Raw genomic sequence first — 14,468 nt, 5'->3', positions numbered from 1 at the left:
TCAACTCCTTGACAAGTTGAATTAGGTGTGTTTGTCAGGGGGTTTAAACAAAAATGTGTACTGTTGGGGGTACTCGAAGACCGGAGTTGGGAACCCCTGTCCTAGAGTATGCCATTGTTCAAACTTCTGTTTTTTTTTATTTTTATAAACGCTGTGGTAAGAATCTTTCAGCCTGTAATCAAATGCTGAATTAGTCTGTGAAAGGTTGAAAGACGTAGTCGGAAACATACAGCTGCGACTCAGATTACACCCTATTCCCCATATGGTGCTGTGTGTTTTTTAAATGTAAGATAAAAAATGATTTTTCCCCCGTTTTCTCCCCAATTTCGTGGTGTCCAATTGGTAGTAGTTACAGCGTTGTCTCATCGCTGCAACTCCCGTACGGACTCGGGAGAGGCGAAGGTCGAGAGCCACGCGTCCTCCGAAACACAACCCAACCTAGCCGCACTGCTTCTTGACACAACGCACATCCAACCCGGAAGCCAGCCGCACCAATGTGTCGGAGGAAACACCGTACACCTGGCGACCTGGTCAGCGTGCACTGCGCCCGGCCCGCCACAGGAGTCGCTGGCGATGAGATAAGGATTTCCCTGCCGGCCAAACCCTCCCTAACCCGGACGACGCTGGGCCAGTTGTGCGTGGACCTTCCGGTGCGCGGCCGGCTGCGACAGAGCCTGGGCTCGAACCCAGAATCTCTGGTGGCACAGCTAGCACTGCGATGCCACCCGGGAGGCCAGTGCCATGTTTTTAAACCCTTGTGGCGGGCCCTGTGTGGCTTTAGTCAATAGTAGTGTACTTTATATCGGGAATAGGGTGTCATTTGAGACAACCTACAGTACCAGTCAAAAGTTTGGACACACCTCCCTCTGAGAGAACGCCAAGAGGTGTGCAAAACTGTCATCAAGGCAAGGTGTGGCTACTTTGAAGAATCTAAAATATTTAACACTTTTTTTGGTTACTACATTATTCCATGTGTTATTTCATAGTTTTGATGTCGTCACTATTATTCTACAATGTAGGAAATTAGTGAAAATAAAGAAAAACCCTTGAATGAGTATGTGTCCAAGCTTTTGACTGGTACTTGAATGTGTGTTGGTTTACCCTTGTGAGTGACCATCTCCTCTGCCCAGCTACCTGTTCCCTGACGGGCGCTCCCAGAACCCAGACCTCACAGGACTGTGTGAGCCCTCGCCACAAGACCATATCAAAGTCACACAGGTAGGTCTCGCTCTCTCACTCTCTCACTCATTCATTCATTAATAACCTTACATACTGCACATCCTGAATCTCGGGTCCTGCTCTGTAGAGAAAACGTTTTGAAACTGAGTGAAAAAGGGTACTCTTTAAACTTGTCCAGTAGGAAATTCAAATGTATTTTCTGTTTTTAAATGTTTTTGCTATGGTGAGCCTTACTGAACACGACCCTGGCTCCTTTTTTAGTTGCAATATAAGGGTGCTTTTAATCTGCTCGATTTGTGTTTACTGTACATGCTATCCTACGCTCTGGGAGGTCTGCTGAAATCCCATGGCTGACCATGTATCTCTGTGTGTACGTCCTCAGGAGCAATATGAGCTCTACTGTGAGATGGGCTCCACCTTCCAGCTGTGTAAGATCTGTGCGGAGAACGACAAGGACGTGAAGATCGAGCCCTGCGGTCACCTCATGTGTACCTCCTGTCTCACCGCCTGGCAGGTACTGTACCCCTAGTCTCTTTCACACTGCTGGGTAAGGGGGGGGTGTTTGGTGGGTGTGTGGGTCAGTGGACGGAAGTGTATATGTGGGTGCATGCATGTGCATTCTCATATAGACATGAATGTTCCTAATCCCCCTCTCGATTCTTTTCTTCTCCTTCAGGAGTCGGAGGGTCAGGGCTGCCCATTCTGCCGGTGTGAGATCAAGGGCACGGAGCCCATCGTGGTTGACCCCTTTGACCCCAAGGACCCCATAGGGGGCTCCTACGGGAGCTGCAGGGGTATTTTCGGGGCGGAGGGTGCCCCGTCGCCCAGCTACGACGATGACGACGACGACCGGCTGGAAGACCCCCACCTCATGATGAGCAAGCTGGCCTGTTCCAAGGTGAGCGTGGTCTAGCTGGGGCCTAAATCTGATTTGGAGCCCTCTTCCTCCTTACTGTAGCTCCTGGGTGAAGTTTCCCCGAGGTACAGGTCTAGGATCAGCTTCCCCTCCCCCAATCTTAACGTTTTAGTGGGGAAAATGCGAAAACTGGCCCAAGATAAGTGTCTAGGGACAACTTTACATGACTCTTCCTCTCCCTGGGCCACGTTCAGCAAGGCACAACATTGTGGAACGTTCAGATAGAAACGTATTATTTGTGACAGAATTTCTCTCAAAGTTTACCGACTGAATGTTGGCACATAGCCTACTGTAATCCTTGTGGACTATAAATGTGCACCCCCGCTCTAAACTGAACTCCTCTGAGGAACTCTTCCTCTCTCTTTCCCACACCTTCAGAGTGTAAGATCACATCGCTTTCATCTTTGACTTCTAAGTTTCCGGGTTAGCTTTGCTTCTTCCAGGTATTTGATGTGCAGGGTCTTTTATTTTTCTATTGTGAGACAGCATCTTTCAGCTGTCTCTTTGTAACACGTCAGAACTCAGCCAGTGGAGTAAGCTTGAATAGACGAATACTTTAAGAGTGAGATTACACAGCTTTGATGTGATGGGAATTGTTTCCTTTGGTATTGAAGAGTAGGTGTGCAGTGACAAGTTTCCAGAACTCTCTCCCTGAGCTGTAGTGTGATGTTGCAGGTGGAGCGGCCCCCTTCGCCCATGTCCCTGGCGCCGCAGTCCTCCCTGCCCCCCGTGCCCCCCCGCCTTGACCTCCTGCAGCACCGACCGCCCAACCCCCCAGGAGCATCCAGCCCAGGGACCACGTCCAAGGCAAGCTCTTTGCGCATTCAGTCGAAAAATGGGAATGTCGCAAGTTGAAATGTGTGTGAGAGACGGGCCTATTTAGCCACTGTTGGACCGCAATGGAGGTTGAATAGAAATTAAAATAAGTAGTAATAATTTATGTTTTGTATAGCACAGACCAAAATCCTCAAAAAACTTTGTTAAATATCAAAGTGTTTTTGGCATGACCGCTGTTAATTAATGTGCTTCCGTAAGTTGACAAATGCTCCTATGAAGGAGGCTACTACTTCCTATGAAAACAGATGAAATTGATTCAGTCCTCACGGTCTGTAATTGTGCTCTCCTTTCCTGTAGGCGTCCTCCCACCACAAGGACAAGCCTCTCCCCCTGCCCCCAGCCCTGAGGAACCTGCCGCCCCCTCCTCCACCAGACAGACCTCTCTCTGCCGGGCCCGACGGGTGGCTCGGCAGACGGCCACTACCCTGCACCCCCCTGGGGGAGCCCAAGCTTCCCCCGGCCCCGCCCAACCGCAACCTGGCCGACTGGAACCCCAGGCCGGTGCCCAAGGCCCCCGGACAGCCACCCGGTGTGGGAGACAGGCGGGGGGTCCGGGAGCTCTCCAACAGACACTCCCTCCCCCTGGCCCTACCGTCAGCCCTAGACGGATGCACCGACGGACAGCGGAACAACAGCTCGCTCAGTTTGGACCATCAGCTGGTGAAGGGAGCCCAGGTATAATACTAGCTTCTGTTAGAGCAGTTGGTTAAATGTGGTTTCACAGACATGGATTTCATCTATACCAAGAGTGTGTACAGTTGCACGTGACTGTTAGGATCACAAGTGAGTATTTATAGAAATAGGACTTTAGCGGTGTCTTCTCTGTTCCTCCCCAGAGTTTTGGAGGCACGGCGTCTGGCAGTCAGGAGTATGACAACCCCAAAGTGAGGCCTTCAGTCTCGGCCAATGCCATCTATGCTCTGGCAACAAGGTACACGCACTCCTCTCCCTGCTGTGTGAATGTGCTATATGATGTATAAGGCCAGGAGTTTTTCCTGGCTGAGTGACTTTACCTGAGTTATAGGTATAGCCTATAGTCAGAACCTAGAGTTTTCCCTGATCAGGTCCCAAAATCCCAATCTGTTTATATTAAGTGTCCCCCTCACTCCCTGTGTTGTCAGACCCCATCCAGATCTGATGCCTGTGGCTGGGGAGGAGATCTACGAGAGTGACGAGGAGTCCGACTACATGATCCCCACCTCTCGGCCTGTCCTGGCCCCCATGGCAGCCCCCCTTGTGGTGACAGAGACCCCAGCTCCCAAATCCCCCCAGCCCAGCTCTCTTAACTCATGGTAAGCACCCTCTGCTATAAGACCCACTCATTGAGAAACGCTTAATTGAAAAGTTTCACTCTAAGTTCGTTGATAACAGTGATGATATTGTAGGTGTACTGTGTACATCTTCAGTAATGTATTTTCTTATTCTGACAATTGATTGCACGTCAATAGCGAAAAACGCAAGTAATAAAAATATATATATTATAAAGTCTAGCCATATGATGTCATGTCCTCTTAGCTTCCCTCCCCTTCCTGTGTTTGATAGGCCCATGCTGAAGGACCTGGATGAAGGACCTCAAATGTATGAAGCCATGTATAACATCCAGGCCCAGGCCCTCACAGCCTCCCTGCTTCACCTGGCCAGAGACTCGGGTACTTCCCTATCAGAAAACTATGGCTGTGTGCCAAATGGCACCCTATTCACTACGTAGTGAATTACTTTTGACTAGTACTTTATGGCCACTCTGTTCTAAACACAATCTGCTTCTGCTTATTATAAACACACATGTAGTATACCCCGTCTTTGCTATTTCAGCACTCCAGCTCTATTCTCATTTTACCCCACCGTTCTAGCCCACTCTATTCTATTAAATTCCATTCTATTTGAGGAGATTAAAATGCCATTGTTTCATTTCACCCTTCTGACCTGACTGTGAATCCCTCTCTTCCCCAGATTGCTCTGAGCTGCCCCCCCTGGCCAGTACCAATGGCCCTATCTGGGAGATCCCCTGCCCGGTCCGGGAGCTTCCCGAGGAGGTAGAGGAGGAGAACGGCTACGACTTCCCCAAACCAGCGTTGCCCGTGGCCCGACGCACCCTCTCCGAGCTGGGGGCAGCCACCAGCGCCGCCTTCAGCCATCTCGTCATGGACAGCGAGCCCGGAGCGTCTGCCTGTAAGGCCCCCACAACTCAGAGCCAGTGATGTAGTTAATTTGTAGGGTCAGGAGTTTCAAAAAGGGGGTAGTTCGAGCCGCATGTGGCTTGAGAGCCATGTGTTTCAGACCCTTATAGTTAATTTGTAGGGCGGGGAGTTTTTTCTGACCTCATCTGACCAGGGAACACTGGACCCTAGGTAGTTTATTTGATAAAGACATGTACAGCAAACGGTGCACCAGATTTGAGCTAAATAAATAGCCAATTCTCATCTGCAATTGTAAGATATAGGCTGTTACTAGAGCCCAGAGTTTTTCCGTCCCAGTCATGGGTTGAGGAAAAACTCCTGGCCCAGTGCACCTCGAATGGTTGACCACCCCTGGGTATTTAACGAGGCTGTCCATCGTGTAGTATTCCTATGTCTTAAGTCTTCAAGACTTACGATTGCGAATCGAGATTTGGGCAGGAGTACTGAATTGTAATGTGCACGCTGCTTGTTGTTCTGTGGTTTGTGATGCGGATGCTGTTCTATTCTCTTCCCTGTTCTTGTAGCCTTCTCCGAGTCCAGCGACGCCCCAGAGCGGCCGCCCAAGCCCCTCCCCCGACGCTTCAACTCAGAGCGCAGGCGCAGCCCCATACCTCCTGGATTAGGCACTGGAGGAGGAGGCGGAGGAGGGTCGGGAGAAGGAGGTGGAGGAGTAGCCAACCCCCAGATCACCAGCGAGATTGAGCATCTCATGAGCCAAGGCTACACCTACCAGGACATCCAGAAAGCCCTGATGATTGCACAGAACAATATGGAGATGGCCAAGAATATCCTGCGCGAATTTGTCTCCATTCCCTCCACTGCGCACATTCTTACATAGTACCTCTGCTCCAGCCCTGCCCAGCTCAGCCCAAAGCAAAATCGCCTGCAGTACTAGCGCTTCAGTGCTAACTGGAGCCCCTGCAGTCTCCTGTCCGGCGCCCTCTCAAAGCTAGCTCAATGCTAACGGTGTGTGACTCCGAGCCCTGCACTCCACGTGATTTCTCAAGAGTGTCTGGACGCCTTTTGTAATGTGCTGCAGGGCCACTCTCCATATCCCACGTGGTGATGCTGATGGCTCATCGTGCAACCGAAGCTTCGGCGGGTCTTTCTCAGTCGTTTTCGCGTCCTCCCGAGGCCTCTACCGAAATGTAATCAACACCTCGCAAAAAAAAAACTTGTACGTGTGTCTATATAAGAATTTAATATATAACAAAATATATATTAAATGTGTATAATGTATACATATATATTTCCAATGAGTTCCGCTTCGAATGTCATTTTTTTTCATGTCGTTCATGTTAAGGATAGGTTGCAGAGGACAAAGATAGTGGTTCTTTGAAACCGCTCTGAGGGAGAGAGCACCTTTCTATAGTCCCCAGCCCTCACTTTGAGGAGAAAGACAGACTCGGTTTAGCATTTAGAAGCAGGCGTTTCCTAAACATTTGGCAACATGTCAAATGTGGCCTTTTAATGATATTGCTTCGGTACTTTCTGGGGAAATGAATGTTTGTGTTGCGCCTCAAAGTAGGATAATGTTAGTGTTAGAGGTCTGGACTGTCATCTCCAGCTAAGGTTGTAGCCCGGTGTGTGTTTGTGTGTGCGCTTTCAAGTGATCTACAGCTATGGGAAAGGTTAAACCCACAGGGGATGTGTCTTTGTCTGGGATGTGTCTTTGTCTGGGATGTGCCTTTGTCTGGGTTGTGCCTTTGTCTGGGTTGTGTCTTTGTCTGGGATGTGTGTACGGTGTGTCTGGCCATTGACTTGGCTAGTAAGGGTAGTGACGCGTGATGGCTGACCGAGTTCACGATTGACAATTTTGACTTAACCCTGGTGAAGAGCAAAGCTGTGTTATGACTGTGTTATTAGCTATATGCATAATTTCCTACTGTGGGTAGCATTATTTCCTACATCGAATCACCTCACCAGTGATTTAGATGACCAAACTGGGACTGGGAAGCCTGTGTTTAGTTTGTTCAGTGAGACGGTTTTTAGAGGCAGTCCTGGCTCTGCTGTTAAGCCACACAAATGTGTGATACCAACTTCGGATGACTTGGATGTCTATGTTAGAGCAGTGGAGGAGGGGGGGGTTCTCTCTCTCTCTCACTCCCACTCCCATTCTGTCAGATCTAATCAATCGAAGCCATCTGGGAGGTCCCGATTGGCCCATGTCCCAATCCCTCTTCTATTCCTGTGCAAAATGAATGTGGGTTAATCGTTCTTCCTCAAATGTAGTGTATCTTTCTAAACATACTTCTCTCTACCAATCGTCTGAATGGGAGGGGCAAAGTGTACTGAAATCTAATGGTGGGCAAAAAAGTATTGACGGATTCTATTAAAGGCCCAGTACCGGGCCAAGATTTTATGATGGGTTAAACACAGCTCAGATAATGAGAAGAGCTTCGTCCGAGATGTACACCGAAGCTGTTCAGCGTTGTGAGAGAAAAAAAAATATGTAATCGATTTACTTTAATAATATATTATTATTATGATCATTATTGTTATTATTAATTCAGAAGTGCTTTACTGCTGCTACTATTGTTATTGCTATACTATTAAGCCTTAAATGTACATTTGTGAATATTGTTGTTTAACCTCCTCTTTTTTTTAAAGTGACAGTATCTAATTTGTGTTCTTTATTTGGTGATGTAGCATACTTGAAAATGCAAGCAGCTTGGGTTGTGCAATTCAAGCTGAATTCAGTTGTTTTCTTATCTTTAGTGTTGGACTGGATAGCCTTTAGGGGAATTATGATGACATCATAAATCGCACCGTCAGCATATTGACGTAAGTGGTAGCACCGGCAAAACGAACGATGTGATTGGTGAAAAGGAACAGTGCCATAACTCAGTCAGACGTCTGTATTGTAAATGCCTCTACTTTAAAGGGGAGTACATCTAATCTAGATGAAATTGGGTGTTGTGCAAGCTTTGTTATTAAGGATCGTCTCAATTGCACAGCTGCAAAAAGCCCAGTAGCTTAGTGAACAAGGACTTGTTGAGACGCACACCCAAAATGTTGACGGGTCGCACCCCCCCCCCCCCCCCCCCCCCCCAAAGGGGAAAGAAAGTTTCACGTTCTATATAACTCTTATTTATTTTTGTAAACCTTTCCGGTTTGACAGGGTTTTAAAGAGTTTTATTTTTCCTATAGAGATATTACAACCATTGTTTGGGTCGGGTCAACGCAACAGCAGGGTTTGTGGACCAGTTGGGAATGTGGACATTTTGTTCTCTGTTTTCACGGAGAGGTTTCCCAGGTTTCCTCAAAATCCCGGTTGGAGAATTCCCAAGTTTTAGGATTTCCCTCCCTGTTATTACTTCCTGATTTCAGGAAAACCTGGGAATTGTGGGAACATTTCTGGAATTTTGCAATCCGATCTGTAACTCAGGAATACCATATGTACACTAACCAGACAAGTGACTTTTCACATGGACTGTTCCGACTAGTCTTGACTCAATGAGTTGACAACACATTGTTAAACTAACGAATGCACTCATCGAAGGTGCACCATGTTCCTGTATGACTACATGATAGGTCTTCATTCACTTTGAGTGTTCCGATTCAGTGGTTATAGGGCCTTCAGAGTTTGAACGCAATCCACAAACCTCTATTTTTAGGGAGGCTATACCGATGAATATGCGAATGTCCACACGTATTGAATTGACAAATGTAGTCTATAACTAATTGTCATCATAACTTGCACATCATCTTGTGCTGACTTCTCTTACATTGTTGGTTAATATGTAAAAATTGCACTGGCTCAAATTCCCATATTTTTATCTCAAGACAGGTACTATTGAGGTACATTGACTTCACCCCTAAAGGTGGAGAGGCTCTGATTCTACAGCCGCAATGGGCTGTAGAATCATCGTATAGGCTAGCTTATCAACTGTATCTCAGTCTCCAGACTGGAAGAGGTTTGTGGTGTCCTTTATTTTTCTTCTGTTCCTAGTTGCCTTGAGCGAAACATTGATGTAACTTTTGAGTGCACCATGTTCAATCGGGATTGTGAGGTTTCGCCTCCCGAGTGACAACAGTCTAAGGCACTGCGTTGCAGTGTTGCGGCGTCACTACAGCCTGGGGTTTGATCCCAGGCTGTGTCATTACCGAGTCCCATAGGGTGGTGCACAATTGGCCCAGCGCCATCCGGGTTAGGGAAGGGGTTTGGCCGGTGGGGCTATACTTGGCTCATCGCGCTCTAGTGACTCCTTGTGGTGGGCTGGGCGCCTGCAGGCTGACGACGATCGCCAGTTGAACGGTGTTTCCTCCGACACATTGGTGCAACTGGCTTCTGAGTTAAGCGAGCGGGTGTTAATAAGAAGCGTGGTTTGGAGCGCCGTGTTTCGGATGACGCATGACTCGACCTTCGCCTCTCCAAGCTCGTTGAGGAGTTGCAGCGATGAGACAAGATCTTAATCACAAAATTGGGGAGAAAAAGAGGGGTAAAATTGCAAAAATAAATAAAGGATTTGTGAGGTTTCAGAACGGAATCGCTTTTCCTTTAATATGAATTACTGTACTGATTCTTGTCTATGTATAAACATGTACAGTGCATTCGGAAAGTATTCAAACCCCTTGACTTTTCCACTTTTTTTTACTGCTTTATTCTAAAATAGTTTAAATAGTTTTATCCCCTCATCAATCTATACGCAATACCCCATAATGACAAAGTAAAACCTGGTTTTTATACATTTTTGCAAATGTATAAAAAACATTACATTTACATAAGTATTCAGACCCTTTACTCAATACTTTGTTGAAGCACCTTTGGCAGCGATTACAGCCTCGTGTCTTCTTTGGTATGAAGCTACAAGCTTTGCAAACCTGTATTTGGGGAGTTTCTCATATTTTTCTCTGCAGACCTTTTCAAGCTCTGTCAGGTTGGATGGGGAGCGTCGCTGCACAGCTATTTTCAGTTCTCTCCAGAGATGTTCTTGTCTGGGCTCAGGCTGTGCAAATCAAGGACATTCAGAGACTTGTCCCGAAGCCACTCCTACGTTGTCTTGGCTGTGTACTTAAGGTCATTGTCTGGTTGGAAGATGAACCTTGGCCCCAGTCTGAGGTCCTGGGCGCTCTGGATTAGGTTTTCATCAAGGATCTCACTGTACATTCCTCCGTTTATCTTTCCCTCAATCCCGACTAGTCTCCCAGTCCCTGCCACTGAAAGACATCACCACAGCATGATGCTGCCTCCACCATGCCTCACCGCAGGGATGGTGCCATGTTTCCTCCAGACGTGACGCTTGGGATTCAGGCCAAAGAGTTCAATATTGGTTTCATCAGAACAGAGAATCTTATTTCTAATGGTCTGAGAGTCCTTTAGGTGCCTTTTGGCAACTCCATGCCGGCTGTCATGTGCATTTTGGCTTCCGTCTGGCCACTCTACCATCAATTCCTGATTGGTGGAGTGCTGCAGAGATGGTTGTCCTTCTGGATGGTTCTCCCATCTCCACAGAGGAACTCTAGAGCTCTGTCAGCGTAACCATCAGATTCTTGGTCACCTCCCTGACCAAGGCCCTTCTCCCCCGGTTGCTCAGTTTGGCTGGGTGGCCAACTCTAGGAAGAGTCTTGGTGGTTCCAAACTTCTTTCATTTAAGAATGATGGAGGCCACTGTGTTCTTCGGGATCTTCAATGCTGCAGACATTTTTTGGTACCCTTCCCCAGATCTGTGCCTTAACACAATCCTGTCTCGGAGCTCTACGGACAATTAATTTGACCTCATGGCTTGGTTTTTGCTCTGACATGCACTGTAAACTGTGGGACCTTAAATATAGACACGTGTGTGTGTGTGTGTGTGTGTGTGCGCGACTTTCCAAATCATGTCCAATCAATTGAATTTACCACAGGTTGACTCTAATCAAGTTGTAGAAACATCTCAAGGATGATCAATGGAAACAGGATGCGCATGAGCTCAATTTCGAGACTCATAGCAGAGGGTCTGAGTACTTATCTAAATAAGGTATTTCTGTTTTTTATTTTTAGTACAATTTATGTTATTAATTTTAAAATAAGGCTGTAATGTAACAATGTGGGAAAAGTCAAGGGAATACTTTCAGAATACTTTCCGTATGTGCCTTCAGAAAGTATTTATACCCTTAGACTTATTCCACTTTTTTTTTTGCAGAAATCTCATTTACATAAGTATTCACACCCCTGAGTCAATATATGTATGAATCACCTTTGGCAGGGATTACAGCTGTGAGTCTTTCTGGGTAAGTCTCTAAGAGCGTTGCACTCCTGGATTGTACAATATTTGCACATTCTTTAAAAAAAACTATTCTTCAAGCTCTATCAAATTGGTTGTTGATCATTGCTAGACAACCAATTCCCACTCTTGCCATAGATTTTCAAGCCGATTTAAGTCAAAACTAACTCAGCCACTTGTGAACATTCACTGTCTTCTTGGTAAGCAACTTCAGTGTAGACTTGGCCTTGTCCTGCTGAAAGGTGAATTCATCTCATATTGTCTGGTGGAAAGCAGACGGAACCAGGTTTTCCTGTTTTGCCTGTGGTTAGCTCCATTCCGTTTTTATTTATTTTTTATCCTGGAAAGCTCCCCAGTCCTTAACGATTACAAGCATACCCATAACATGATCCAGCCACCACTATGCTGAAAATATTGGTGCTCTGTTGTATTGGTTTGCTCCAAATATAACCCTTTGTATTCAGGATAAAAAGTGAATTTCTTTGCCACATATTTTGGGGTATTACAACAGGATGCATGTTTTGAAATATTTTTTATTCTGCACAGGCGTCCTTTTCATTCTGTCAATGAGGTTAGTATTGTGGAGTAACAACAATGTTGTTGATCTTTCCTCAGTTTTCTCCTATCACAACCGTTAAACTCTGGAACTGTTTTAAAGTCACCATTGGTCTCATGTTGAAATTCCTGGGCATTTTCCTTCCTCTCCAGAAACTGAGTTAGGAGGACGCCTGTTTCTTTGTAATGACTGGGTGTATTGATACACCATCCAAAGTGTAATTAATAACTTCACCATGCTCAAAGGGATATTCAATGTCTGCTTTTTATACCACTAGGTGCCCTTATTTGCAAGGCATTGGAAAACTTCCCTGGTCCTTGTGGTTGAATCTGTGTTTGAAATTCACTGCTCAACTGAGGGACCTTACAGATAATTGTATGTGTGGGGGTACAGAGATGAGGTAGTTATTCAGAAATCATGTTAAACACTGTTATTGCACACAGAATCAGTCCATGCAACTTATGTGACTTGTTAAGTACATTTTTACTTCTTTAGGCTTGCCGTAACAAAGGGGTTGAATACTTATTGACTCAAGACATTTTCAGCTTCTCATTTTTAATGAATTTTTAATCATTTAGAAAACTATTTTCCACTTTGACCTTATGGGCTATTGTGTGTAGGTCCGTGACATAACATCTCACTTGTATCCAGTTTAACTTCAAGCTGTAGCACAACAACAAAATGTGGAAAAAGTCGAGGGGTGTGAATACTTTCCGAAGGCACTGTAAGTGTATACTGACTTTTTTTTCTACATACTATACCAATTTGTGCTACGATACTGTCACTTTAAAAACGAATTGTATAGTTACTGATTTAAAATATGTGAAAATTGCTGTTTCATTTCATTTTGCATTCCTGTACGTGTCAGATTTTATATCCCCCCCCCCCCCCCCCCAAAGGTTTTTGTTTACTTATGTGGATAATTTTGTGCGCAGTGCCATATGTTTAGAAGTGTCTAATGTTCTCCTGATGACTAGAATAAGGCATTGTCTGACGAGCGAACATGGTTTCAGCCCGTTGGTCTAACAATCTAAGATAGTCCAGTATTGGTTCTTACCTATACGCCTTCTCTGCCTTATGGGACGACGTCACCACATTACACATCAAACTCCTCTCCCCAATTGGAATTGATCCATTTTTTATCAGAAGAGGGAGCTGTCTGTCCTCGATGCCATTTTTCTCTTCAACAGTCGAGGCGTTTCTTTAACTTTTTGATGGTTTTTAACGCTCATCACTTTGGAAGTCTGCACAGTGCTATACTGTTTATTAAAAGAGTAGGTAAAGACGTCATGTCTCAGTTTAACGGTACTTATCCATAGCTGAACACAGTCCTTGAGCAATCTCTCTCTACTCTGGTTCACACGTGTCGCAACACCTGTGTTGCGGAGAAATGCATTTTCTTCAGTTATACAGTTTTTAAGCCATGTTTTATACATAACATGTTATTGGCTGCTGATTGTGCCCCAGGCTTGCTGGCTTGGGCTTTTGGAGGAAACTTGGCCAGTCCCAAATCAAACCCTAGCCCCCTATGTACATTTTAGGAGTAGTGTGGTAATTGCTCCCTCTTACCTTCTGATAGGAAAAGAGGCATTTTCTGCATATTGTATTTACCGAATTCCCTCAATCCTCCCTAAGTGCATAGGGGCTATGGGTCGGTTTGGGATTGGGCAAGTGTCCGCCTCTCTCTCGCTGCCTTACTGCTTCAGCTTTTCTCACTACCAAGGTCTAAACTGCCATCAGTGCTCCGACGTCCGCTTTGGTTTAAAACATCTGTCTCTCCATGTATGTGGATGGTCCGATAATGTGGACCTTTCAGAGTCCATTGTTTTTTTGTTATGCATTTTCCATTTATAAACGTATTTATTAATTTACCGCTGTACTCCTCCCCTAAAACGTCACGAAATCCTGTTTTTCTTTTCTGGAATTTGAAGCATTTTTCTTTTCTTAAAAAAAAATTAAATATGCATTGTTACGCTGCATTTATTTAGTCCATAATCATTTATCTTTATCATAATCGATATTTCCACTGTATCCATTATCATAGACATCCCTCAATTTGATGCAATCGTGTCTTGTCACTTGAATCACAAAGAAAGGACAGAGAGAACCTGTTGGGCAATTCCCCGATTCTCCGCCCTTCTCCCGAGTCCCGAGCCATGCAGTCATGGATTTAACAATATTGGAAACTACCTCAAACGCTTACACTGACTACTTTTAAGTCCACGAATGGGGAGGGTGCACTGTGCAAATGCACACTTTGGGAGAAGGGTGGAAATCGGAACGCAAACCTTGGACTTTAGGTTCGACGGTGAACTTGAACATGTTTTAATTGTCAACATTGGTGTGCGCTTATCCTCCATTTCATCTTCCAGTGATAAGCGGACAATCTGCCAGTCGACCTACAACAGTCATCCCTGCGTGAACACACCTTGGTAAGAATTTGTTAGCACCGTTGTAGTGTTCTTAAGAAAGGTCTAAGATCCGTTCTGCATATTGGCCCGGTACACCCATTTCTTGTTGCCCTCATCTTGGTATCGATTAAAAATAGAATAAAACTCGCAAATCCATTACTTATCTGAATATGTTTTAGTACTCTT

At 45.6% G+C, this 14,468-nt stretch overlaps 1 protein-coding gene across 2 annotated transcripts in view; it reads left to right on the top strand.

Annotated features, from left to right (window-relative positions):
* LOC129832429 (E3 ubiquitin-protein ligase CBL-like) overlaps window positions 1-14,441 on the top strand; it is a 39,049-nt gene extending 24,608 nt beyond the window's left edge. For both annotated transcript variants that reach the window (XM_055896483.1, XM_055896484.1), the window contains 10 exons: window positions 1,131-1,218; window positions 1,562-1,693; window positions 1,856-2,077; window positions 2,771-2,902; window positions 3,230-3,607; window positions 3,769-3,863; window positions 4,054-4,224; window positions 4,475-4,581; window positions 4,883-5,101; window positions 5,634-14,441. In XM_055896483.1, the coding sequence (XP_055752458.1) occupies window positions 1,131-1,218; window positions 1,562-1,693; window positions 1,856-2,077; window positions 2,771-2,902; window positions 3,230-3,607; window positions 3,769-3,863; window positions 4,054-4,224; window positions 4,475-4,581; window positions 4,883-5,101; window positions 5,634-5,947 (1,858 nt within the window). In that variant the 3' untranslated portion in view covers window positions 5,948-14,441. The remainder of the gene's footprint in view (window positions 1-1,130; window positions 1,219-1,561; window positions 1,694-1,855; window positions 2,078-2,770; window positions 2,903-3,229; window positions 3,608-3,768; window positions 3,864-4,053; window positions 4,225-4,474; window positions 4,582-4,882; window positions 5,102-5,633) is intronic.
* Window positions 14,442-14,468: the final 27 nt, after the last annotated feature.

The sequence above is a fragment of the Salvelinus fontinalis genome, chromosome 33 (assembly GCF_029448725.1).
Source record: "Salvelinus fontinalis isolate EN_2023a chromosome 33, ASM2944872v1, whole genome shotgun sequence".
In the NCBI taxonomy this organism is placed as follows: Eukaryota; Metazoa; Chordata; class Actinopteri; order Salmoniformes; family Salmonidae; genus Salvelinus; species Salvelinus fontinalis.
Note: the sequence above shows the minus strand (reverse complement) of the source record. Positions and strands in the feature narration are given on the sequence as shown.